This window comes from Bombyx mori, chromosome 24, assembly GCF_030269925.1.
Source record: "Bombyx mori chromosome 24, ASM3026992v2".
Lineage (NCBI taxonomy): Eukaryota > Metazoa > Arthropoda > Insecta > Lepidoptera > Bombycidae > Bombyx > Bombyx mori.
Genome location: NC_085130.1, coordinates 15,360,557 through 15,388,373, shown reverse-complemented (window position 1 = coordinate 15,388,373; position 27,817 = coordinate 15,360,557). Strand labels below are relative to the sequence as shown.

At 44.6% G+C, this 27,817-nt stretch overlaps 1 protein-coding gene across 2 annotated transcripts; it reads left to right on the top strand.

Moving 5' to 3' along the window:
* LOC733022 (phosphate transport protein) lies at positions 1-27,817 on the top strand. Of its 2 annotated transcripts, XM_038019656.2 has the most exons (11): positions 1-412; positions 3,301-3,403; positions 3,946-4,052; positions 6,737-6,842; positions 8,300-8,402; positions 10,560-10,729; positions 11,233-11,394; positions 12,495-12,674; positions 13,405-13,542; positions 14,627-14,758; positions 26,817-27,752. In XM_038019656.2, the coding sequence occupies exons 4-11, from the start codon at positions 6,741-6,743 to the stop codon at positions 26,904-26,906; spliced, it is 1,077 nt and encodes a 358-aa protein (XP_037875584.1). In that variant the 5' UTR covers positions 1-412; positions 3,301-3,403; positions 3,946-4,052; positions 6,737-6,740; the 3' UTR covers positions 26,907-27,752.

Genomic DNA, 27,817 nt, shown 5'->3' with positions numbered 1-27,817 from the left:
AATAAAATGTAATCAATCCAAAATCTTCACGACAACATGTATTATTAAGCAAATGATCTAAATAAAACAAAAAAAATTTAAAAACCAGGAACCAACACAATAATGTTTAAACAATTTTTTTCATAATCTTTAATTTAATATCGTCTTCAGCCATCGTCACCTCGTTTCGTTATTTTATTGAAGTTTGGTTGGTAAAACTATTACCTACGTAAAATGAATTCGAAAAAACACAAAAACCAAACACGCACAGATGCAGTAATGTCGACTAAAACGCGGGAATTCATTCACAAGATTTGTAAAGAAGAAACTCCTTGGATCGACATGACGCGACACGGCTTTATTGGCGACAGACGGAAGCAACTCTTTACATTGTTACTCCAACCCCTAAGGATGCAGCTAGAACGAATGTGTGGTAATTTATGCTTACTTTAACAAGCTTTTATTAGTTTGACAATTATGTATATACTAGCTGAACCGGCAGACTTCGTAGTGCCTCAATCGATAAATAAAAGACCTAAACTTTTGTATAAAATAAACTTAAAACAAACAAAGGGAATCCGTCCGACGGGGGACACATCAAAGGAAAAACAAAATTGTTATCATCATTTAATTCCGTACATTTTCATATTTATCTACCTTTTAAACCTTCTCTGGACTTCCACAAAAACGAACCGTCATCTATAGATGAATTGCTGTTCGTTAGCCTCGCTCAAACTCGAGAACGGCTGGACCGGTCTTGGCTGGCCGGCTGGTCTTGAATTATTTGTGGAAGTCCAGAGAAGGTTTAGAAGGTAAATAAATATAAAAATTCTCGGAATTAAATAAAAATACCAATTTTGCTTTTCCTTTGATCTGTCCTCCGTCGGACGGATTCCATTTGTTTGTTTAAGTTTATTTTATACAAAAGTTTAGGTCTTTTATTTATCGAATGAGGCACTACGAAGTCAGCTAGTTTTTATATATAAAGAATAGATAGATAGGTAGATAGATTATGTACATATGTATTATTGTAAAGGAGTCTTTGAACTGCATTTTCACTGACTTCAAGACGGCCAAGAAAGTTGACAATTTGCACACACATGAATTGCCAATGACGAAACAAAGATTTTTAAACTTCTAAGCTATTATATGTTAAGATGAAATTAATTGTATGTTCTCTTTAGTTTCATATGCGGGTTTGTTTTAGTTTTATATCTACCTACATTGATTTTAATTTAAAGTTGAATCTGTGTGCTTAGTGCGAGTTTTTTAACGTTCTCGATAGCGTAAGAGTTAACCCAATTTAGTATGCAGTTGGAACAGCGCCCCTAGCGACAAACGTAGGCAAACGATCCCATTCCATACAATTATGAGCTAAGTTTTACGCTATCGAGAATGTTAAAAAATTCGCACTAAGCACACTGAACCTGTTGAATACAAATACAATTAAACGACTAGCGCACTGGTATTCATATTTGCGTAAAAAGTATTCTTCACCACGGCAATTATACGTCTGCCTCCGCACGCCTTTTTGTCACGTAATTGGCCGCCAATCATGTTTCGTGTTTTTAATTTTATTGATTAGTTGGATAGACGAATTCGCAGTCCACCTGGTATTAGATTACCGGAGCTCATAGACATCTACAACGTAAATGCCGCCACCCACTTTGTGATATAAATTCTAAGGTCTCAGTTTTTACAGTACAACTTACAGCCCCACCTTTCAAACCGAAATAGTTTTTTTTTATTGCCCTTGTAGGCAGACAAGCATACGGCCAACCTGGTGGTGAGTGGTTACCGTTGTCCATGGACTTCAGCAATGCCAGGGGCAGAGCCAAGCCGCTGTCTACCGCTTAATACTCTCCACAAGCCTCGTTTGAAGAAGGACATGTCATAGCGCTCGGGGAATACCATTCGCATTACTGCTTCACGGAAGAAATAGTCAAGACGTTGGTACCTTACCCGTGCGCATTCACAAGACGTCCTACCACCAGTAAACGCCGATTGTTAGAATATGACTCTTTTTTTGTCTTTATTGTGCTTGTAGATTAAAGGTTTTTTTTTTTTACCTACCTATGCTGATAGCCCTAGTGGCTATTTCAGCGTAACCCTAACTTTAGTAGGTGAGCTCACGGGGCTCAAACCTGATGGCGTTGCTAACACGAACCCTAGCAAGAGCCGTGCTTCGCAGAATCTTCCACCGGATCGGAAACGCGACCCACTGAGAAGATCCGGCGAGAAACTCAGTGGGCTGTGTCTGAGAGTTAATTTACTCGTCGAGCCCTTCGTCGCAAGCGACGGGTTCGACGAGAACGGTGACCGGTGCTTGAAGTACCTAAAAGCACCGTTAGTGGATCGGGAGGATCCGAGATGACGTGCTTTGGGCGTCGTCGACTGCTTTCCATTCTGTCCGCAGGATCGGGAATGTAGTTACCGGCGGCCACGATGAGAGGGTTCTCGTGTCGTGCCGCTTTATCGAAATGAATTAAATGAGCGGACTTAGATACGCTGTCTCCTTGTATACATTAATGGGCGATAATTAAAAAAATTTGCCCACCATAGCCCAGACTACGTATGTACTTAACTCATATTCATGAAATAAACCCCTAAAAATTTGTGTGATTTTTACATCGAGGAGTGAAAGCCTATTTGGTTTATACGGCATTTCGCTTAATACGCAACGTTTATCTTTGTAATTAAAGGTCCGTTTTGTTTGGTACTAGCGACCCGCCCTCGCTTTGCTTCGGAAACTGTAATTTATTAGTGATTACTCCACTATTTAATGGATGTTATTATACATATAAACCTTCCTCTTCAATCACTCTATCTATTAAAAAAAACCGCAACAAAATCCGTTGCGTAGTTTTAAAGATATAAGCATACTTAGGGACAGACAGATATAGGGACAGAGAAAGCGACTTTGTTTTATACTATGTCATGATTAGCATAAAAAAATCGATGTTTTTAATTGAGCTTCATATAGGTGAAGAATTTTTTTGTCTTTATATTTTTATAGATTTTAAAACTTTAAATGGTTCTCTTGTAAAGTCGCAAAAAGGTCGCTTGAACAAAACGGTCTTTCACCCTTCGATTTATTTGAGACTTATCTTACATAGGTCTCAAGTTAGTGCATTTTCGACTTTGTTAATTCATTCATTCGCTTTCGTTGTCTAACTTAACTGTTTATTTTTGATGCAAAGCAATAATTTACCTGAGATTTACTAGTAATGGCTCTGTTTTTCTTCTGGTATCCAACAAGTCTGTCGTGAATTCGAAGAAATATTTCAGTCAAATACACAAAAGTTTTATGAACATTTACAGGGGAACAAAGTTTAGTAAATAATGAGACTGGTGCCAGCGCTAAAAAGACTAAGAAGAGAAGAAGAATTCGAAAAAACGTTATTAAAGCTATAGATTAGAAACGGTAAGAAAGCATTTCAACATTTGCAGTTCAAGCATTTCACAATATTATTCGTGAAGTCGTAGGTATATTTAGATAAACTATTAATAAAAAAATCCATTATTTATGCAATACTATTGCAAATGCAATTGTAGCGGGCTTAGTTAGTCTGTGTCGAGTAGTCACACAATAAACATTGCAAATTGTCGTGTCTTTAATCATTACCACCCTACAATAAATACACATGCTCTATAAATATGCACAAACTCTATAGCAATTAATGTATTTTAGTGTATTTAATGAATGTAATGGCAACACTGTCCCCAATTGTATTTGAATTTTTTTTAGCTATTCAACAATAGATGCCGTTAAAAAAGTTTCACCTTTTTGTCGATAGATGGTTCTAAAGTTTTATAAAAAATAATTGCTATAGACTTTGTCGTAGTAATGAATTTATTTATCTGATAATAATTAAAGATAGTGGTATAGACTAAGATTTTTTAATTATGTACCAAGTTTTATCGACGCCAAAAAATTACCACGTGATTATATAACTTCCGTCACAGGGCTGTCAGTCGCTGTCACCGCGCTAGTTGCTTCCTTTATCACTGTGCGACAGGCGCGGTGCGGTGTGTTCGTGGCTTGTGAACAGCATTAAACTGAATTAAAACATGTAAGTAAAAAAATGTTTGCATATATTGAATCCGTTTACTTTTGCAATTATAATAAAAAAAAAAAACAATACTTATTAATAACGTGAAATTGAATAAATATTCATATAAGCCGCCCGTTTTCCTTACGTAACGTGTAATAGAATTATGTTTGCACGTGACCTTGTGCTGTTTTTTAATCTTGAAAAAGTGAGAAGTTTAAATTCATTTCGTTATTTATTTTAAAGTAATCATGTGAATCATGTAATTGAATCGGACATTACCGGTTCAATGCTGGAATTCTGGTTCATGGCTGTATCGATTGTGACAAGTTAACGTCTGAAAAAGACAGGACACAAATTGTTTTTTTTTTCTCTTTCGCTCACTGATTTAATATTTCCGAAACTTAATTGATTTACTTTCATATTTTATGAATTAAAATCTTTTTTTTACTATCCATGTATTACCTAACCCTGGCACCGTATGAAGTTAGGCGGCACTGGCATTGATTTTCAACAAATCGGTATGAAAGGTCGTGGCAGCGAAGTATTTTTAGTAACTTCTAGTTGGCACAATGTTTTTAAAAAGTTTTTGGAAGACCTTTGTACTAATTTGTCTTCTAATTTGTTTGAATGCCATACTTGAGTTGATTAATAATGCCATACAAATTTATTTTAACAGAACTGTCAAAACCAAATGAATATCACTAAATAGGTATAACCAATATGAATTTGTTTTTGACTCACTGATCAGTATTGAAAATTGGATCTCAAATTTATTTCATAGTTTCAAGTTCAGTAAATATTTTAATGCTTACAATATTTTGACATAACTTTATTGGCTTGCTCGTATCTTTCAATGTAATTTTCACAAAATTCTATTTTGCTGAGTGACTTGAATTTTTCCATCTTCGTTTTGGACTGTTAAAAATATAATCACTATTCCTTTGACTTATTGTCTTGACCAGGTTCCTTAAAGTACAAAATGTTAACTTTATTTTTTAGTTCAGCTTAATATGTCTTTTTTTATACATTGCTTACTATAATTTAGCACCAGAGCTCAGCAGTGATGCTAATGTAAATAATCTGTTGAGCAATAACTAGAAGAGATGTGGAACGTTGTTAAGGGGACGTAGAACATAGACATTAGTAGTTAGAGTAATGAAGGGGACTTGAACTACGGTGTGATAGTACACATTCCGGCTTAAACTGGATTTGTCCCCAATGAAAAATGATGATGCTCTGATTCTAAAGAAAATCTTTCTGATTAATTGCCAGCATAGAAGCAATGTCTAATTTCGTCAGTAATGTATGACCAGTTTTTTAAATTACTGAAATTGTATATACTTTATAATTAATGAACTGTATGTACTATGCATTTTTCATGATCTAGATAAGACAGTAGTAACAAAGACCACACCCTATTTGGACTCTTAGTATAATTACTCTATAATTAATTTAATTGATAAGCTTGAAGTAGTGATTTGTAGTATTTAACTTGTATAATTTATGTATACAACACACAATTTAATCAGTGAGACCTCAATATTTTAGAATAATTTTCTTTATAACATTCTCCCTTTGCTGTTATGACATTTTGAAAAAAAAAATATTTCATATCATGAACATAGAATAGAATAGTCTTTTCCTATTTAAATATGGACATGTTTTAAGTAGGTGTTAAACGAATACAATTTAAAATAGAAAAAAATAAAAACATTGACTTAACTTTCCATCCTGATTGAGTAACTTGTATCGAATAATAGATCCGTTAACTACGATCATTTGATTTTCCCTCGTGATACATCTACCACTCAGTTCGGTTTGATGCTTTAATTTATTATTTGCCGACAGTAAATGAGCAAACAGTAACGAGGTTTTCACTTTAGCATCCATTTACTTGTATTCTTTTTAATACACTTTTATTAGCTTCAGACGTATATATTTATGTATGTTTGTAACTTTGAACATGATTTAGACCCCCTTCAAAACGTCGGATTAACTAAAAATTTGGTATACTTATTAAGGACCAATGACAATTCAAAACTTAAAAAAAATATTAAAAAAGAAATTTTGAAGTAATTGAAATTCAACAAAAAAATTAAAAATAAATAATAGTTTAAAAAAACTTACAAAATACGCTTTTATAGAAAATCCAACTAAAAAATAGAAAATTAATTTTATGAAATTTTAATTAAAAATAGTGTAAGAAAAAATTATTTTATTGTAAAAAAGCGTGGGGTGCTTTTCCGGATATTATCAAAATAACCCTTCTACTCATATCTGTTCATAAAATATTTATAATTACTTATACCATGCACACCACGCTTTGTTTATACAGGTTTTTTTTTTTTTTGCTTAGATGGTTGGACGAGCTCACAGCCCACCTGGTGTTAAGTGGTTACTGGAGGCCATAGACATCTACAACGTAAATGCGCCACCCACCTTGAGATATAAGTTCTAAGGTCTCAGTATTGTTACAACGGCTGCCCCACTCTTCAAACCGAAACGCACTACTGCTTCACGGTAGAAATAGGCAGGGTGGTGGTACCTACCCGTGCGGACTCGCAAGAGGTCCTACCACCAGTAAATATTTATTTTGTATTTTTTAGTTGGATTTTCTATAAAAGCGTATTTTGTTAGTTTTTTTAAACTATTATTTATTCGAAGACGGCCTTTTGTATTTCTGTCCTTTTGTATTGTTCTAGAATAATGTTCTCTTCGTTGCTCGATGCGGCGCGGAACTCTCCGTTCCGTGGCCCACTATCGCCCGCCCAGTGCCAGTCGACGGTCGCGCCCGTGGCTATCGAGCAGGTAACACTGAAACTAAACTGTAAGGTCCGAAGATTTAGAGGGATGCATAGTTTTTTTTTTTTTACGTGACAACGTCTTATAATTCGATAGAGCCGGCTGCACAAACGAAAAAATATGAGTCACGCCGCGTTACATCGCTCTGAGGCGTATTTTCTTATGACGTCACGTTCAACTATCGTCAGTAAATCGACTTTACAACCGATTTTTTTTTTCCTTACCTATGCTGATAGCCTTGAGAGGCTATATCAGCTTCGCCCTAACATGTAGGTGAGCTCACGGGGCTCAAACCGGAATGGTGCCCTGGCCCTAGTAAGAGCAGTGCTTCGCAGAATCTACCACCGAATTGGAAACGCGACCCACTGAGAAGATCCGGCGAGAAACTCAATGGGCATAAAACACAAGTAAAATCAGACCTTATATGAGGCTGTCAGCGCAAAAGTGGCCTAAGCTTACCATACATAGTATGGAGATAATGAGGTTTACAATACTTCGTAGGTAAAAAAATGCGCGCTAAAATGATATTATGCTTACAAAGGCATCTATTATCTATGGATGAAACTAGGGATAGCCCGATTTTTATGTCTGATATCGTGTGACTATGGGAGAGGCCTACATCCAGCAGTGGAGAGATACAGGCTGATGATGATGATGATGATCGTGTGAACTAAGCGAATTCGATCTTAAGGTAGGCGACGGCCCAATGATGAGAACTCATGATTGAGGGGGGCTGTCTTGGGGTGGCGGGTCGTGTCTGCGTCGCCCCGGCGTCGCATTGCAGTCGCAACGTGTCCGAACCGCGCCCCTCGGCAGGGTTGCCCGGTGACCATAAGATTATGAGGGCTGAGGGCTTGCAAATACTTATTCAAACTCGACTTTTACGTTAGGCATCCATAACCGACGGTAATCACTCGCCATCAGTGTGCTTAGTGCGAGTTTTTTTTAACGTTCTCGATAGCGTAAAAGTTAACTCACATTTGTATGGAGTTGGAACGTTTGCCTACGTTAGCCGCTAGAGGCGCTGTTCCCTTTTAGTACTAAAGCTTGAGTTTCGCTTATTTTGCAGAAATTGCTAAAGGATAAAGATTTATTTACTTTTTAAAAAAAACAATACAAAAATCAATGCTAAATTAACAGCAAAATAATTTAAAATTGTTATTTGTAAATGTTATTAAGTTATTAAAAATATTATACATACGTGCGTGCGCTGAGACACCGTATATGTATAATCAAATTACGCAATAGTCTCTATTCCGACGCTCCGCACTTTGTAGGATCAAGAGTCGATATATTGACGGAAATACACTCGAAGCAGAAAACATCTCGTATAAATACGTATACCCTTCATCCTTCGTTTTCTCGAGTCTTACTTAGTCTTGACTTGAGCTGAAATTTTTAATATACTTGTAATATTATTTAATTCACGTATCCTCATTTCATACACACGCGCACACACACAGACCGGTGGCATGGCGGCGTCTGCTGCGGTACCCACGGAGTCCTGTGAATTTGGATCGCCTAAATATTTCGCTCTTTGCGGAGTTGGTGGTGTTCTGTCATGCGGTGAGTATTATAATGTTTAACAAATAAAACTATTTCATAGGTAGGCAGACTTACGTTGTAGATGTCTATGGGCTCCACAATTAATTTTTTTAAATTTTTTTTTATTGCCTTTTTAGGCAGACGGGCATACGGCCCACCTGATGGTGAGTGGTTACCGTCGCCCATGGACTTCAGCAATGCCAGGGGCAGAGCCAAGCCGCTGCACTAACCACCTTTTTTACTGGTGGTAAGACCTCTGGTGAGTCCGCGCGTGTAGGTACCACCACCCCACTTAGTTCTGCCGTGAAGCAGTAATGCGTTTCGGTTTGAAGGGAGGGGCAGCCGTTGTAACTATACTTGAGACCTTAGAACTTATATCTCAAGGTTGGTGGCTTATTTACGTTGTGGATGTCTATGGGCTCCAGTAACCACTTAACACCAGGTCGAGCTCAGCTCGTACGCCCATCTAAGCAATAAAAAAAAACGTCACGCGAGCAGAGAGATAAATGTGTCACAATCCAACGCTTGGGCCGATCGTGCCTCTCTATCCTAGCCTGCTCCGCGCTCTCGCTTGCACCCTTAGGCGGAACGTGACACTTTTTCGTGCGCGATCACGGTGTTAATCGATTTATAAAGACGTTGTCACGTCAAAAATAAACATTTCATGTTAATGCAACTAGCGTCTTTCATTTCGTATCTCTGACATGAGCGAAAGATAAATAAAAAGTTAAGTCAGTGCATGATGGATGAATCACGGATTTAAAAATTATCGTTATCGCGCTAGACGAGCGGTCCTCAATCACAGAGTGTGTCGGATTATGATTAGCTATTTGGGTTATAAAATATATCTTACGTAATTATGTGCAGTATTGACCTAGAGAGACGCTTGAAGGGCATTGGGGTGCAACTAATGTACGATAGAATCCAAATAGAAATATTAATTTTAAAACAACAAAATTTTATTTAAAACAAAAGGCAAATTATCGCTTGGATCGCTTGGAACCACTGGCTCTACGGAGGGACTTCGGTTCTCTCTGTGTTTTATACCGTATGGTCCATGGGGAATGCTCTGAGGAATTATTCGAGATGATCCCCTCATCTCCTTTTTATCATCGCACCTCCCGCCATCGGAGCAGAGTTCATCCATATTATCTGGAACCACTGCGTTCATCGACAGTGCGTTTCCAAAGATCTTTTTTGCCACGTACCATCCGGCTTTGGAATGAGCTCCCCTCCACGGTGTTTTTCGAGCGCTATGACATGTCCTTCTTCAAACGAGGCTTGCGGAGAGTACTTAACTGTAGGCAGTGGCTTGGCTCTGCCCCTGGCATTGCTGACGTCCATGAGTGACGGTGACCACTTACCATCAGGTGGGCCGTATGCTCGTCTGCCTACAATGGCAAAAAAAAAAAAAAAATGTTTCAGTTTGGTGTAGAGAAATCAAAACGCGCTCTTAAACATTGACGTCATTGTACAAAACAATGCTTTGTGTCTAGATCAGCAGTCAGGGAACTTTTTAAATTATTACCATAAAATATTTTTGTGTAAGTTGATATTAACCCCATGGCGAAGAACAAAAAAAACGAAATCGCTTCTTTTTAGCATCTTTCATATTATTATAGCCCCATGATAATTTTGAAAAGAAAACAATAACTAAAAATTTAACGATTCTAAAGAAGTTTCACTTCAATGTATACTTTTTACTCACAAAACTTTCATTTTTACCCCCCAAAATTTCATTTTACCTCATTTGGGGTAATTTACCCCGGTTCCCCGTTTGCTGGTCTAGATTCATTTTAAATGTAATTTTAATTTTTTATTTTTTTCTTTGGTCATCTGTATTTAAGTTTTTGTTTTTGTTTTTATTATACTCATAATTTTATGAAAAAACGCATAGGAAATTAAGCAAGTCCACTGGGTTGTCTTGTCCTTATTCTAATACCTAATGCTTGCTTGTTTAAGAAAGTTCTTAGTGAAAGTGAAGTGTTTAAGAAAGATCTCAGTATAGTTACCACGGCTGCCCCACCCTTCAAACCGAAACGCATTACTGCTTCACGGCAGAAATAGGCAGGGACGTGGTAACTACCCGTGCGGACTCACAAGACAGCCTACCACCAGTAGTTTAATACGCAGATAGCGCGAGTTGTGTATCTATTTACATTTGTCTTGTCTCCTCAGGTCTGACCCACACGGCCGTGGTGCCCCTCGACCTGGTGAAGTGTCGTCTCCAGGTGGACGCCGAGAAGTACAAGAACGTCGTGAACGGCTTCAAGGTGTCGGTCCGCGAAGAGGGCGTCCGCGGTCTGGCCAAAGGATGGGCTCCCACTTTCATTGGGTATTCAATGCAGGTAACAAAAATAGTGTTGTTTTTTTTCCTACCTAAGCTTATAGCTTTGAGAGGGTATATCAGCGTTGCCTTAACCAGTAGGTGAGCTCGCGGGGCTCAAACCTGACGACGTTGCTAACACGAACCCTAGCAAAAGCCGTGCTTCGCAGTATCTACCACCGGATCGGAAACGCGACCCACTGAGAAGATCCGGGAGAAACTCAGTGGGCTAACCCTCTACTGGGGTGTAGGGCTCGAATTAAATTCTTCCATTTACATCGATCTTGGGTGGTCCATTCTACCTCCTCCCACATCATGCCCAAGACATCCAGTTCCTGTTCTACTGACCTACACCAAGTTATTCTATGCTCAAATTTTGTCTCAGCATCTCTAAATGATTACATCAAACACCAATTGTTCCTACTGAGAATTGATGACAAATCTAACAGATGATTCCGTGCAAACTAAAGCTTGTGGTTTATTAATGTGAAATATATAGTTAATCACAATATTTTACGTTTACAGGGTCTCTGCAAGTTCGGTTTCTATGAAGTGTTCAAAGTCGCCTACGCCGGTATGCTGGACGACGAGACCGCCTACACTTACCGTACCTTCGTGTACCTGGCGGCGTCTGCGTCGGCGGAATTCATCGCCGACATTGCCCTGTCGCCCATGGAGGCGGCTAAGGTAATGCCATATAATATAGAATAAAAATAATAATGCAGAAGCCTTAGAGCTTTGCAAAACGATAACTTAAATGTTCCAGTCAATCGGTAGCGGTAGGCAGTGACTTGACTGTGCCTCTGGTATTGCTGACGTCCATGAGACGATAACCACTCATCAACACGTGGGCCGTATGCTCGTCTGCCTATCGATACAATAAAAATCTAATACAATAAAGTCAAAAAGATCAAAAAATAAAGAAGGATAAACATCCAAGTAGACAACTCACTTGGAGCTGTAGTTGTAATTTGGTTGTCCAAAGTAAAAAAAACACTAATATAAAAGATAAGATTTAGAAATTAATGAGTATACATAGGCGAGTCTACTAAGTATGTTCCGCCGTGCAATTTAAGACTGATTGAGAGATTACTTTGATGTCAAATTTATGTATGTATGTGTAATGTATATATTTTCTACAAGTGTGAAATTTCATACTACACCGTCCACGCAATTTTCGTAATAAAAGGAGTACAAAGTTTTTGCTTCACTTATTAATAATAGGGGTTAAAGTATGAAATTGCCGTTTTATTGTAATAGGTACATTGACATTGAACCTTTATGGTTTGAGAATTTTTAGTAAAACTTCTTTCAAATGATACCCATGAGGTTCCTTTTTAAAAAAATGCTATAGATTAAGTTAGCATTAATGTTGCCTGCCCGATGACGAAAGAAAAGCGCTCGAGGGCTGTCGTTGGTCGCGCTCGCGTCGCGTCGGTGGCGAGTGACGTCATCCTGCACTAGCAGCGTGTCCGGCGCGGGCGTGACTGCGGGGTTGCCCGGTGAACATGAGATTATGAGATCTGAGGGCCTGTTGCCATAACAAAAAATGAGACTTTTAATATGATTACATATTTTGATCATTCTTCTTTTTCTCCAATCACACCAGGTAGGATCGGCACAGCGAATGTTTGTACATTCTCTTCTATTAGCCGTCATCTCAACAGTCACTCCTCTCTCTCTCTCAAATCGTCATTCACACACTCCATCCATTATTTCTTCGGTCGACCTCTTCCCCCACTACCCTTTCTTATCATTGATGCACACATTTTATTTTAACGTTTCAGGTCCGTATCCAAACCATGCCTGGTTTCGCGAGCACCCTCCGCGAGGCGTGGCCGAAGATGGTCAAGAACGAAGGTTACGGCACGTTCTACAAGGGCCTGGTGCCGCTCTGGGGCAGACAGATCCCGTACACGATGATGAAGTTTGCTTGCTTCGAACGCACCCTTGAGCTGCTGTACCAGGTAAACGCGTCTACCCGTCTCTATCGCACGCGTTAAATTCTTAACAGGTGTGAATGAGCTATAAAACGGTTGTGGTAAATTAAAAGCAAAATACAATTTTAGAGCTCGTATTAAAAATTAAAAAAAATGGTGCACATGAAAGAAGTGAAACTTTTACGGTGTGTAATATTTTGTTGTTTTCTTCATTTTTCGTCCTTAAATCAAATTTCTCTTGTAATGCTATGTATAAGAGAGACGACCTAGCTCGCTTTCTCCCTCTCTCCACGGTCCAGTGGTTCGCGAGACGCTCGGTCTGTTTTCTCACTCTCGCTCGTCATAAATTGTATCTATTCTCTCTAGCCGTAACGAATCTGTCGCGAGTTAAATGTTACTCTCAACGCGCCTAAAGAAGTTTCACTTCAATAAATGAAATCTTCCTCGCACGCTTCTAACCTTGAATTCATTTATGAGCAAGAGAACATATTGAACTAACAATAAATAATTTACATTAAAATTTACCGAGCCAATGTAGGCAAGGTTTCGAACTTTGCTATAAACAAACAACAGGCTTTCAATAATACGAAAATTAATTTTATATTCACACTAATCCCATGCATGATTATAACCATCAAACTATGTGCTCTACTAACAGAATGTCGTGTTGACCAACACCCAGCATTATGATAATGCACACGATCGATACAAACTTTTAAGTCTTGTGTACGTTGCCTTAAAATTTTATGTTTTTCAGTATGTTGTGCCCAAGCCCCGTGAGCAATGCACCAAGGGTGAACAGCTGGTGGTGACATTTGCAGCTGGTTACATTGCCGGTGTGTTCTGCGCTATCGTCTCCCATCCAGCCGATACGGTTGTGTCCAAACTCAACCAGGTACGTACTCTGGAGAATTTACAAGCTACTATAGATCCCCGTTTACAGACTACTGTTAAGGAAGTTGAGGCTTCGATTTCATGTTCTAAGTGACATTAACTGTGTGAAGTCTTATGGATTTTAAAATAGTTTATTAGCCCATAATAATACTGGTGGTAGGACCTCTTTTGAGTCCGCGCGGGTAGGTACCACCACCCTGCCTATTTCTGCCGTGAAGCAGTAAAGCGTTTCGGTTTGAAGGGTGAGGCAGCCGTTGTAACTATACTTGAGACCTGATAACTTATATCTCAAGGTGGGTGGCGCATTTACGTTGTAGATGTCTATGGGCTCCGGTAACCACTTAACACCAGGTGGGCTGTGAGCTCGTCCACCCATATAAGCAATAAAAAAAAAAACTTGTGTCTTGTGTAATTAAGAAAACGTATTTTCATGGATGTTGCTTGTCGTAAAATTAAAACTACTATTCCGATCGGTCAGTCTGTGACCGTGAAAACTATAAAACTTTCGAAACTTCCGGAAAAATCTGACAATAAAAACACGAGTATTAAACCTTAAAGATAGTCTTTTTATAGTAATGATTCACTATTTTAACGATAATGGCTTACAAATAAAAGATAAATATATGCTGTCACGGGCTTTTTTGTAGGACTATTTGAGATAAACATTTCTATTACATTATATACGTGTAACTGATGGCAGATTTTTTCCTTCTTACTTGACACTTATCATTATATTTTGGGTAATTCACACTTTTATAAATTTTTTGTAAAATGTGTTATTCTGATGTGTAAGTTTAGTGCCATATTTATTTATATCGAATCCATAACCTAAAGAATTCGTTTTCAAGCTTTTAGCTTTAAAAATGACGATACTTCCCTCTTTCGTCCCCCTTTTTCAACCCTTTTTTTCGCATTAAAAGTAGCCTGTCTTTTCTCAGGCTCTAGGCTGCAGGCTATCTGTGTACTAAATTTCATCTAAATCAGTTCAGTAGTTTTGGCGTGAAAACGCGACAGACAGACAGACAGTGTTACAGTGTGAATATGATAGTATGGATTGTTGTTTTTAATTTTGATTCTGTTCTCAGGACAAGACGGCGACCGTCGGCTCGATCATGAGCAAGCTCGGCTGGGCCGGAGTGTGGAAGGGTCTGGGGCCCAGGATCGTGATGATCGGTACCCTCACCGCGCTGCAGTGGTTCATCTATGACGCCGTCAAGGTACTGTATCTGATTTACAACTAATGACTATCATTATTTAAATATACTAGTGGACACCCAGTAGTCGAAATTCGACTATAATTAATTGAAATCATAAGTTTGTACACTATTAGGATTCTATTGTCAAAGACAATTTTTCCTTATTAAGAAAGGCAAGGGGATCTAAGCCCATACAGACTTACTTCCATAATCTCAGATTTCGCTAAAACCACACTTTAGACAATATTAATAAAGACAAACAATATGTAATCTATTTTTTTTAAGTTATTTTATGACCTGGTAACTAAGACCTTTAAGTCATGTCTTATTTTAATTTATATTCTTATTTTTATGAAAAAATATAATATGGAGTGAAATGAAAATAAATGAAAATGATTAATTTGAGACATTAATCAACTGGGATGAAATTAAAAGAAATGAGATGATATGGGATGAAATATAATCTTAGTAAAATGGTGGTCATTTACTAAGATTTTTTCAGTGGACTTTTTGAAGGATCCCGAGAAGTTGCGTCCAGTGGCTTTGTTTCATTTTCCCACATTTGTGCACTTTCACAGATATTAAACAGTTAATAAACCACATGATTTATTGTATTTTTTATGCATAATTTAAAAAAAAGAACTCCTGAGAAGAAAAGAAATTCTGAACTCCTCTATAATCTTTATAAGTGTGGGAAGTTTCATACTCCTTCATCCGCCCAATTTTCGTAAAAAGGGGTACAAATGTTTGCTTCACATATTAATAATATATAGATTTGTGGTTTGAAGAAACGTTCAGAACTCATATTTCAAGGTCGTTGACGGCATTTACGACGTTAAAGATGTCTATAGGCTCCGGTAACCACTTAACATCAGATGGGCCGTGAGCTCGTCCACCTATGCAATTTCATTTATCTATATATTAATACGTGAAGCAAAAACTTTGTATCCCTTTTTACGAAAATTGCGCGGACGGAGGAGTATGAAATTTTCCACACTTATAGAGAATATAGAGAAGAAGTGCACAATGCATGCAATTTTTTAAATAATGCAAAAAAGATACATTAAATCAACAAAGAAAACATTACACACACTACATACTATTCCGGACGGCCACCGCTCAGTTTTCGGCCACCACGTGTGATTTTTAGACTTCTTACTCGTGGCAAACGTGGTGGCTCGAGTATTGCCGCAGTGGCTGTCGCGGAACGGATGCTGGGATTGGTTCGAGGAAAATAACGAAGGCTTCAAGTATGGCGTTCACACGGTCCTCGTGGCTTGACCGGCGCAGGGCGTAGGAGCGAGTCTTTTCTTGTTCGGTTGGCGCTCTCCTCTTCTTTCGGAGAGGTCTTGACTCGTCGGCTCGCTGTCTCGAACTGAATTTGCAGCGAGGTAGGCCCCTTATTTATGGTCGCCCACACGCACTCGGCCAGCGCTATTATGAGTCCGAGCACGGTGGGCGTCTATTGTTCTCTCGGCCGCCTCGCTCGCCTATTGTTTGCCTAGTCGCTCTATTAGTCGCCCGTATTGTGACTCGCTCCTGCGTTCCCACGCCAAATTAAAGACCACGAGGACCAATCTTTATTTTCAAACAAAATATTTACAAATTACTTATTTCTATTTACATTCTCTCTATTTATTTCACAGCTATTTTTTCACATACTATCTATTTACGGACATTTATAACTATTTATTCTCTATTTTAACTATTTTCTAACACAGTCTATTTACGGACATTGTCTATTTCTATTAAATCTCGCTGTACTTTGCGAACATATCTCTATTTAACTATTACTATATTTCCTATCTATTTTTAAACTATCAATGTCCGTCGCGAATAATATCTATTCTACATTTATTCATGTCCGTCGCGAACATCCTCCCGCCGTGCAGCGTCGTTCACGTCGCTGCATCCTCCCTGGTGAGCGGCGGACATCGTGGGCAGCACGATGATCTTCTTTGCCGGGCGTCGCAATATACCGCCGGCGGTGCGTACGTCGACCACTCGAGTGATGCCGTCGGCCCCCGGGTAAACCTCCTGGATGATCCCACGTGGCCAGGTGTTCCGTGGGAGCGTTCCGTCTGCTATTATCACGACGTCGCCTATCTTCAGGGCGGGCCCGCGGCTGTGGGGCTCCCGCCGGTTCTGCAGGTCGGGCAGGTACTCCCGGAGCCAGCGACTCCAGAACACATCTGCCAGACGTTGTGCTGCGCGCCAGTGTGCGCGCCCTATGAGGTCGGCGTCGTCAAATTTGCCCGGCACGGGGACTCGCGCCGGGCCTCCCAGCAGGAAGTGGTTCGGTGTTAGAGGGTCGGGATCGTCGGCGCTCACCGATACATGGGTGAGAGGTCGGCTGTTCACTGTGAACTCTGCCTCCGCTAGCAGAGTATGAAATATTTCGGGCGTCGGGTGCCTCGGCTGTTCCGTGGCCGAGAGCGCGGCCTTTACCGCCCGCACCATTCTTTCCCAGGCGCCGCCCATGAAAGGCGCGCCCGGTGGGATGAAGCGCCATTGGATAATTCTTAAGCTCGCTTCATGCTCAGTCGCCTTGTCCATAGCTTGGCGCAGCTCCTTGTCGGCACCCCGTAAATTGGTGCCGTTGTCGCTCCATATCTCCGTCGGGGCTCCCCGGCGCGCGATCATGCGCCGGAGTGCCATCACTGCTGAGTCCGTGCTGAGGCTCGCTGCCGGTTCTAAATGCACCGCACGCGTAGTGAGACATGTGAAGATGGCCACGTAGTGCTTCTGGGTGCTTCTGCCGGTGGTCACTTGATAGGGCCCGAAGTAATCGAGGCCCACGTATGTAAATGGTCGCCGATGGTGTGCCAGTCTGCTCGGTGGGTGATCGCCTGTGGCTGGACGCGGTGGAGTGTCCTTGCGGATACGACACGGAAGACAGTTGTGGATCACGCTCCGTGTCACTGGGCGTAGGCGTAAAACCCAGTACGACTGTCGGCACTCGGCGATCGTAGCTTCGGTTCCGGCGTGGTGCATCTTTCTATGGATGAAATCTATCATCAGTCTCGTTTCGCGTCGGGATCCGTCTAGCACGAGAGGCGAGGTGATGACGTCAGCTCCCTCTATGTTGCCGATGCGTCCGTTTATTCTCAATATCCCGTCCGCGTAAGTTACGGACAAGTTTCGCAGTCGGCTCGCTGGGGATATTTGTTTCCCTCGTTGGAGCGTCAAAATCTCTTCCTCGAAGGCTGCCCGCTGGCTCTGTCGCCAAATGAGCATCTCGGCGCGTCGAAGCGTGTCGGCGTCTAAAGTTTTCCATTGAATGATTACTTGCTCTGGCGTCCGCGGTGTGTTCAGCGGGGTCTTCGAAGTCGTCTTCTTTCTATTCTTCTCCCACGTCGGGTCCGAACGCGGGTTCCGTCTGGTCCTCTTGTAATGAGTGCGCTCGCGACTTCTGCGGCATAGGCTGACGAATTGCAGTATTCGCCCCGTTGCACGCAGGTACTTTTCCCACTTGGAGAAGCGTCTTGGGTCCGGGATCGCTTCGCCGAGGCTCTCTCTGCTCACGGCGAGCATTGCGCACTTCTCTTCACCCGTCTCTTCTGCCCTTTTTGCAGTCCGTTGTACGGGCCAATCATCCGGATGCCGTCTTAGGTATTCCGGGCCTATGAACCAGCGGTGGTTTCTTTCAAAGCCGACGGGTATCTCTCTAGTGGCGTCGTCGGCGACATTTTCCTTTGTGGGGACCCAGCGCCATTCCTCCACAGTGCTGTTTTCTTCTATGGTGGCGCTGTCGGTCCAGAACACTCTCGTGTCTGGCTTTCTATAGTGTTCTTCCGTGACGGCCGCGGCTATGCGGCTTCCCATCACGTCGGCTTGTAGCTCGAGACGCAGTATCGATGTTAGCTTCACGGTTGCGACTCGGTCTTTGGCTAGGGAGGTCCTCATCTCCCCGTCGGGCGTCTCCACGCGCCAGTACAACGCGGCGTCGTGGGCGTACTTGTTGGTATCCACTTACGTGTGGAGCTTCAGGTCGGCGGCGTCCGGGTACTGCAGTCGGTTCTTCACGCAGATGGTGTTTGCAGGTCAGCTTCTCGCGCCGAAGATGATGGACCTCATCCGGTATTCTATAGGTTCTCGTGAAGGCTTCTCCCTCCACAAGTACCGGAGCGCGTCGCGGTCCTCGCTTCGGACGCCTATCTGGATGAACATCTCCGCGATGTCCGCGGAGACGGCAACGGCGTGCTGCCTGAAGCGCATCATCGCTCCGGGCAGCGACTGCAGCAGGTCCGGGTCGGTGAGCAGGATGTCGTTTGGGCTTCTTCCCTCTATTTTTCGCATCGGCGTCGTGCACGACGCGAGGCTTCTCCTGCTTCATCGGATGTGTTACGCCGAAGTGTGGCAGGTACCGGCTGCGATCCTTTGTACCCGTCGACGGAGTTACTTCGGCGTATCCCTTTGCTACCAGCGCGTTTGTTCGTTGCTTGTAGCGCTCTTTCATGTTTGGATCCTTCTCCAGTTTCTTCTCTACGGACGTCAGGCGATTCAGTGCGGCTTCAAAATTGTTGGGCATCTTCAGGCCCTCCTCACGCCACAGCAGTGCGGTCTCGTAGCGGCCGTCGGGTTGCTGATGAGTGGTCTCTCTCAGGATCTTCAGCGCGCGCTCGTCTGGGTCATTCTTTGGCGTCTTGGCGGCGACGGTGAGTCCCTCGATCGCGAAGTAGTGCCTGAGGGCTTCGTCCATGTTCGCGTCGGCCGTCGTCGCGTGTGCCACGAAGTTGACGCGCTGTCTCTTGCCTCCCGGGTGTGCTCCGTGCACGACCCACCCGAGCGGAGTACGAGACGCCACTGGTTGATCGCGTCGTCCCGTCCGCATCTCCTCCGTCACCAGCAGGTGCCAGTTGTCTTGGCCGATCAGGATCTTCGGCGAGGCGTAGCTCGTTTTGAAGTGATGCCGGAGGTCGGTGAGGTGATGGCACGACGCGAGGACTTCGATGTTCAGTCGCTGTGGTGTTAATTTTAAGCCGTTGACTGTCCGTAGATTCAGTTCTTGCGGTTCCCCCGTGCGTCCGCATAGCTTCAGCGGGACGCGTCGTGAGCGTGTTGCGTCTATCTTATTGTCTCCGATGGCAGTGATGAAGAGGGGTTCAATCGGTCCTTTGGCGCCCACTCGTCTCGCGAAGTCTTCGTCGATCAGCGAGATCGTTGACCCGTCGTCCAGCAGGGCCCATGTATCTGCTTCTCCCGCCGGTCCGATAACAGTAATTGGCGCCATCTTTAGGTAGGCTGTCGCACTTCTTGCGGCCCACGTCGAGGTGACCGCCTCTTCTTTTTCCTTCGGCTTCTGCCATGCTGGTTTCTTATGCAACAGCTCGTGGTGCGTGCGTTCACAGCTGTCGACGCCGCACTTCTTCTTTTTGCATACGTGTCCCCGGGACCGGAACCGTAGGCACCGGAAACACAAATTCTCGCGCTTCGCCGTATCCCAGCGCTCGCTGACGGCTGCTCTCTTGAATTCGGGACAATCTTGTGGGATGTGCCCCGGCTTCTGACATGCTGCGCATTTCCTCTCTTCCTTCGCTTGCGTGGTGTGCGTCCTCTGAGGCGTGTTCACCATCTTCCGCCGACCGCTGGTGTTCTCCACTCTCGTCTCTGGCTCCGGCTGTGCGTATGGGCTGCACAGGTCCGCCTCGCGTTGCAGGAAGCGCGACAGCTTGACGAGGTCCGGTTCTCCCGCCGGTTGAGTCGCTGAGAATTCGAACCAGCGGTGGCGTAGAGTGGACGGCAGCTTCTCCGATGTGATGTTAGTGAGCTCCGGGTTGTACATATAATGTACGCGGTCGAGGGCCCTCAGAGCGGCGACGACGTTGTTCACCTTATTCGCGAATACGCAGATGTCCCTCGGTGTGTCCGTGCAGCGTGGCAGCGCGCGCAGTCGTTCCAGCTCCGTTGCGGCGATTGCTTCTGGACGTCCGAAGCGCGATTTTAGAGTCCGCATGATCTCGGCGGGCTCGGTGTAATGCAGCAACAAGTTTTCGACCGCTTCTCTTGCTCTTCCTCTCAACGTACGCCGAAGTCTCGCAGTGTTCTCTGCGGCGCTGAAGCTGTCCGCTGATTCGGCGTAGGCGACCTTGAAGGAGAGCCATTCTTGGTGCGATCCACTGTACACTGGAAGCTCCCCGTAGTACCGATGCGATGGTCCGGGCCTGGCTTGGCGGGCGGCCGTCGCGATGGCAGCTGCTAGTTCGGCGATGTCGCTCTTCGGTGCGACAGGTGCGGCAATCGGTGCCGCGGCAGGGGCCGGTAGCTTCAGCTGTTCTATTGGTGCGGGAAGTTCCAGTTGCGGTTGCTCGATGGTGGCTGGTGATCCGTGTGTTGGCTGCATTACTCTTTCTTCGACTCCCTGTAGCGCGATCGATCGTTGCTGACTGAGCCATGTGTCGATGCGCTGTGATTGCTCGTTCTCGTCCTCCGTGAGTGTTGTGCGCGCATCTTCCTCCTCTTCAACGAGCGCTTCGGCTTCTAATGTTGAGATGCGGGCGGCGGCGAGCTCTGCTTGGAGTCGGGCTTGTTCTTCTTTGGCGCGAAGATGCTCTTCCTTGAGGCGCGCCATAAGCAACAGCCGTTGTGACTGTTGACTCGACTTTCTCGAAGATCCTCGTACTGGTGGCGCCATCCCGTCGCGGAGTGTGGAGCCTTCTTCTGTCGTCGAGATTTTGGCAGCGGCGTCCGTGATGTGGGACCCGTGTACTATTTGATTGGCCGCGAGCGCTGACTCCTTTCTGTTCTGGCTCGCGGATACGACGCTCTCCATTGCTGCGTCGCCTGAAGTTGTTGCCGGTGTCGCGATGCTGGGAGGTCTGACCACTCGACGACAGACCCCGCTGTTCGGTCCCGTTGGCGACGCCGGCGAGTATTGCGTAGGCAATATTTGGCGGGAGGGGGGCATCGCTTGTGAGCCCCGCGGCACTCCCGGACACTTTTCCACTTGGGAGGAGGGTGCCGCCATCGGTGGCGGTCCCTGCGTCACTCCCGAACGCGGCGCGGTTGACTGGGAGGAGGTTACCGCCATCGGTGGCGGTCCCTGCGTCACTCCCGAACGCGGCGCGGCCGACACAGCTCGTTGCTGTGCGTCTTGCAATGTTGAGCCCGAGACAGCTTCGTTGCCGGGCCGGTCAAGGCGTGACGACCTCATCTTGGACCGTGTGAGCACCATTTCTTCTATCTTCAATTTTCAATTTTCTTCGATCTTCCTCAAATGAATCCGGCTCTCGAAGGACCAATATTCCGGACGGCCACCGCTCAGGTTTCGGCCACCACGTGTGATTTTTAGACTTCTTACTCGTGGCAAACGTGGTGGCTCGAGTATTGCCGCAGTGGCTGTCGCGGAACGGATGCTGGGATTGGTTCGAGGAAAATAACGAAGGCTTCAAGTATGGCGTTCACACGGTCCTCGTGGCTTGACCGGCGCAGGGCGTAGGAGCGAGTCTTTTCTTGTTCGGTTGGCGCTCTCCTCTTCTTTCGGAGAGGTCTTGACTCGTCGGCTCGCTGTCTCGAACTGAATTTGCATTTTTTTTTTTTTTTTTTTTTTTTTTTCCTACCTAAGCTGATAGCCCTAGCGGCTATTTCAGCGTAGCCTTAACTTTAGTAGGTGAGCTCACGGGGCTCAAACCTGACGATGTTGCTAACACGAACCCTAGCAAGAGTCGTGCTTCGCAGAATCTACCACCGGATCGGAAACGCGACCCACTGAGAAGATCCGGCGAGAAACTCAGTGGGCTGTGTCTGAGAGTTAATTTACTCGTCGAGCCCTTCGTCGCAAGCGACGGGTTCGACGAGAACGGTGACCGGTGCTTGAAGTACCTAAAAGCACCGTTAGTGGATCAGGAGGATCCGAGATGACGTGTTTAGGGCGACGTCGACTGCTTTCCATTCTGTCCGCAGGATCGGGAATGTAGTTACCGGCGGCCACGATGAGAGGGTTCTCGTGTCGTGCCGCTTTATCGAAGTGGCGCATGGACGCCGACTGCAGATACTTACTGATGGACTCTAAGTCCAGGTCGTCATGGAGGTCGACGTTCCTGACGAACCACGGGGCTCCGACGGCTATCCTGCAAAAACGGGATTGAATAATTTGAAAGGATTTTAAGTGTATGCGGGCCGCGTGAGCGAACACTACACTTGCATAGGTCATGACGGGGCGTATGCAAGTTTTGTAGAGTGTCACCTTATTTCTAAGGGACATTTTACTTCGCCTACATATCATCGGGTAGAGACGTCCTAGGATGAAGGCGGCACGATCGCGTACCGTCTTGATGTGGGGGCGGAATGTCATCCTACTGTCGAGGGTGACGCCTAAATATTTGACCTTCGGGGCCCACGGTATGGGCTGGTCGTACATCGTGATTGGGCGAACGGCGGGGGCGGGGTTATTGACGCGCCTAGTCGGGAGAGGGATGCTCAGCGTGGTGTTCGGAGGGCGACCCCTTTTGAAGAGCACCGCTGTGCTTTTCGTGGGGTTAATGTCGATGCGCCACTTCCGGAACCACTGTCCCATGGTGGTAGCTGCGGTCTGAAGTCGTCGATGAAGCAACGCCTTCTTCCTACACGAGTAGTAGATGGCGGTGTCATCGGCGAAGAGCGCCAGATGGGTCTCCGGAGACCGGGGTATATCGTTGATATACAAACTGAATAGTAACGGGGAGAGGGCGGAGCCTTGCGGGACTCCGGCTGTGACGTGACGGGGCCGGGAACGCGTTCCCTCGACTCGATATCGGAACGAACGGTTCGACAAGTAGTCTCGTATGATGAGCACGAGCCTGTCTGGCACTCCCATGTTATACAGTTTGTATATCAAACCGTTGTGCCAGACTTTATCGAACGCCTTCGCTATATCGAAGAAGAGGGCTCCTGTCGGAATGGGTTTCCGCCTGTTCAGCCCTAGTAAGATGTGCTCCGTGAGGCGGTGCACTTGATGGACGCACGAGTGTCTGGCGCGGAATCCAAACTGCTCGTCTATAAGAATTTTATTCGCGGATACGAAGTCCCAGAGGCGTTTACGAAGGAGCCGTTCGTAAAGTTTGCCTATCGCCGGGAGGAGACTGATGGGGCGGTAACTCGCGGTTTCGTTCTTCGGTTTGCCCGGCTTGTGTATGCCGATAACGTCCGCTTCTTTCCACGCCGCGGGAAAGATGCAGTTCGTCATAGCAGCATTTAATATGGTGGCCAACATCGTTATCAGTTGGGCTGGTAACAGTTTAAGCGCGCGGTTGCGGATGCCGTCGGAGCCGGGAGCTTTCCGTGGTTGTAGGCTATCGATCGCCTCCTTGACCTCGGAAGTGGTAATGGGGGGTAACGCGTCCGAGGGCGGCAGGGAAGCTCTGCGCTCGACCTCCCTGTCGACGAACTCGGTGTGTTCGGGGTCCGCGTGTTGAGTGCTGGTGGTGCACTGCTCTTGCAGTGCATCGGCCAGCAACTCTGCCTTGTCATCGTCATCGTAAGCCGGTGATTGGCCTGAGGGGCGTACGAGAGGCGGCATAGTGGCTATAGTTTCGGACTTGAGGGTCCTAGCTAGTTGCCAGTATGCTTGGTGAGTGGGCGCGAGTTCTTCTAAATAACTATCCCAGTTTTCGTTTCGGGCGTCGCTTAAGCGGGATTTGACCTCCCGCTGTAAGCGACGCATCCGAGTCCGGTTTGAATCCGTGGGATATCGATCGTAGGCCCGGATTGCCGCGTTTCTGATTCTAACGAGGTCCCTAAGATCGGGGGAAAGTCTGATGCGGTGGAAGCAGTCCTCCACATCGACTTGTTTCGAAGATCTTATGATCGCCGTCGAGACGTGATCAGTGAAGATGTTTATGGATTCGACGGTATCCTCGGGGGATGGAGTTGAATCCGGGCCGCAAGGGAGGATTGGTGGAGCGGTGTCAGCTAAGCACGTGCCCAGCTTCTTCCAATCCACCATGGTCCTCGTATCTGGTTCGCGGTTGAGTGGGCGACCGAGCTGCATGACGACAGGTCGGTGGTCTGAGTCGAGTTCTGACATTGCCTCGATGGAGCGCAAGCGCAGAGTTACGTTCCTCAGCAGTGCCAGATCTATTGTGCTCGGACGACGCGCGGCGTTGTACGGATAGTACGTGGGGGTCGGGGGGTTGAATATTTCGAATGTGAGGTCGTCTATGAACGCGTCGAGACGCCTACCGTTCACATTCGTGCGATGGCAGTTCCACCTAGTGTGGTGGCAATTTAAATCGCCTGCCAGGATGACCGCGTCCCCCATACCGAACAGTGTCTCGAGGTCACTGCTCAGGAGGGGTTTGTCAGGGGGGAGATAAACGGATGCGATGACGATCGGCTGGTGTCCCGTCAGCGCGATGCGGCACACTGACGCCTCGATATGTAAGAGCGAGGGAGTATCGAGAGGGACGCAGTGCAGGGCCCTCCTATAGTAAATGACAGTCCCGCCCTTGCGGGCGGAGAGTCTGTCATTCCTAACCATGACGTAATTCGCGACTTTGGGGTCGCGACGCGAGGGCTTTAGGAAGGTCTCCTGCACCAGAAGGATGTCGATGAGATTATCGCGGAGAAACTCATATACTTGATCGCGCTGACGCGCGAGTCCGTTAGCATTATAAAATGCTAACTTTATGGAACGCGGTTTTTCCCTACCGTTGCACGCCATTGATTACCGGTAATCAAACCAGCGTGCGCTGGACGGACTCGATGACGTCGATGTACTCGAACGTCGCGTTTAGGCGGTCTTCGGCCGTGACCGCTCTGCGCATGGCGTAGGCGAACGCACGCATGCGGTCGATATTTATCGCGGCGATATAATCGCGCACGATTGAGAATTCGTTAACGACAGGCCGCGCGGGGCCGGGGCGAGGCGCGGGACCGGGCGCGAGGGCGGGGCGCGGCGCGAGCAGGGGCTGGGGTGCCGGTGGCTTTCCTGCCAACGTGAGCGGCAGCGGTTTTGCCCACGCGGAGACGGTGGGCACCGGTGCCGGCACGAAGGCAGGTTTCGGCGCGCGGGGCGCCGAAGTCTTAGGGCCGACGGTTTTTGGAGGCGCGTTGGCCAGACGCTTCCGCGGGGCCTTGGGGCATCCGCGGTAGTTGGCTGTGTGGCCCTGCTTCTGGCAGAGCACACAGCTCGGTGGTTCAGTCGCTGTCTCTTTGACCCGCGAACAGTCGGCTGTCGCGTGGTCGCCGAGGCGGAATTTGCAGCGAGGTAGGCCCCTTATTTATGGTCGCCCACACGCACTCGGCCAGCGCTATTATGAGTCCGAGCACGGTGGGCGTCTATTGTTCTCTCGGCCGCCTCGCTCGCCTATTGTTTGCCTAGTCGCTCTATTAGTCGCCCGTATTGTGACTCGCTCCTGCGTTCCCACGCCAAATTAAAGACCACGAGGACCAGTCTTTATTTTCAAACAAAATATTTACAAATTACTTATTTCTATTTACATTCTCTCTATTTATTTCACAGCTATTTTTTCACATACTATCTATTTACGGACATTTATAACTATTTATTCTCTATTTTAACTATTTTCTAACACAGTCTATTTACGGACATTGTCTATTTCTATTAAATCTCGCTGTACTTTGCGAACATATCTCTATTTAACTATTACTATATTTCCTATCTATTTTTAAACTATCAATGTCCGTCGCGAATAATATCTATTCTACATTTATTCATGTCCGTCGCGAACACATACCATGTATTTGACGCACACACGCATGCATACTATTTATTTATTGTCAAACTTTTGTTCTTGACGTCTGTTGTCAAATTGAGATTAAATATTGTTTGTCTTTGTTGATATTTTTTATAATGTAGTCTTGGCGAAATTTGTGATTATAGAAGTATAAAATACAATCGTAATAGTATACAAACTTACAATTCCAATTAATTATAGTCGAATTTCGACTACTGCGGGACCTCTAGTATTAATTAATAAATAAAAAATATTTTTTAATGATTAACAATATTCAAACCAATTGTTCCTACTGAAACATATTCGTGTGGAGACTGTTAATATGAGTGATTAACTAAACACCTATTTTACGAATTTAGTTAATTATTGTTGACTAAAAAAAATTTTTTTTCCTCTATTCTCAGGTCTGGCTGAGGATGCCCAGGCCTCCGCCACCCACGATGCCAGAGTCCATGCGGCTTCGGCTCGAGGCCGAAGAGGCCAAGAACAAATGAGAAGCCTAGCTTAGAAAACTTTAACTATACGCAACGATGGACGAATACGGATCTAGAGACATTCCCGGCGAACTATTTATTATTCAACTTCAATACAACTCGTGAATTGTTGAGTGAATCTATGTAACGCGAAATGTTTGACACTTCGTCTTTTCGCATTAAAAGTTGTACAATTTCCAAAAATATTCGAAATTGAGTTAATATGTGGAATCATTTGATATGACCAGTATTAAAAGAGCCTAGTATAGTTTTTTTTTTTAGTTTACCTATATTTTGACTACTATTAACAAAATTAATACATAATTTTATCTCTTACTTTTAAGACAGGTAATGTAACTGGTAAACAAAAAAAATTGGTTGCAAAGATGATTATTATTATGATAAATATCACATGTTACAAACTTTTAAAACACTCTCCTGCAAAATTAGTCACTTTTGTTGAGATTATACAGTTTTAATGCGAGAAGACGATTTGTGCCTTGTGTCCGATTTAATCGAGTCATTTCGTAATCGTTCACCGTTGTGTATTTAATATAATATAAATTAAATTATCCCACTAGTTGCAATCTAATGTTATCGAGTTTCCAAATGACAGCGCTATAGAACAAGCTCACACGACTAGTTAATCTATGTATCAGATATTCACATGATATTGTAAACTGTGTAATATGATATTAGTGATAGAGACGTTTTTTTTTTTTAAATTAAATTCATTAGCAAAGCGTTGTAGTGAATTCGCGGGACACACCGGCTTGCGGTCCCGTGATTACCAATTATGGAATACCAGTTATTATAAGTGCGAGAATCATGTTAATTTATTTTGTGAAAAATAAAATTTTATTTTTATTTGTTTCTTTTTTTTTTCATTTTACAAACGTTGTTGGAGTTCAATAATAAAATTGTAGAAGATT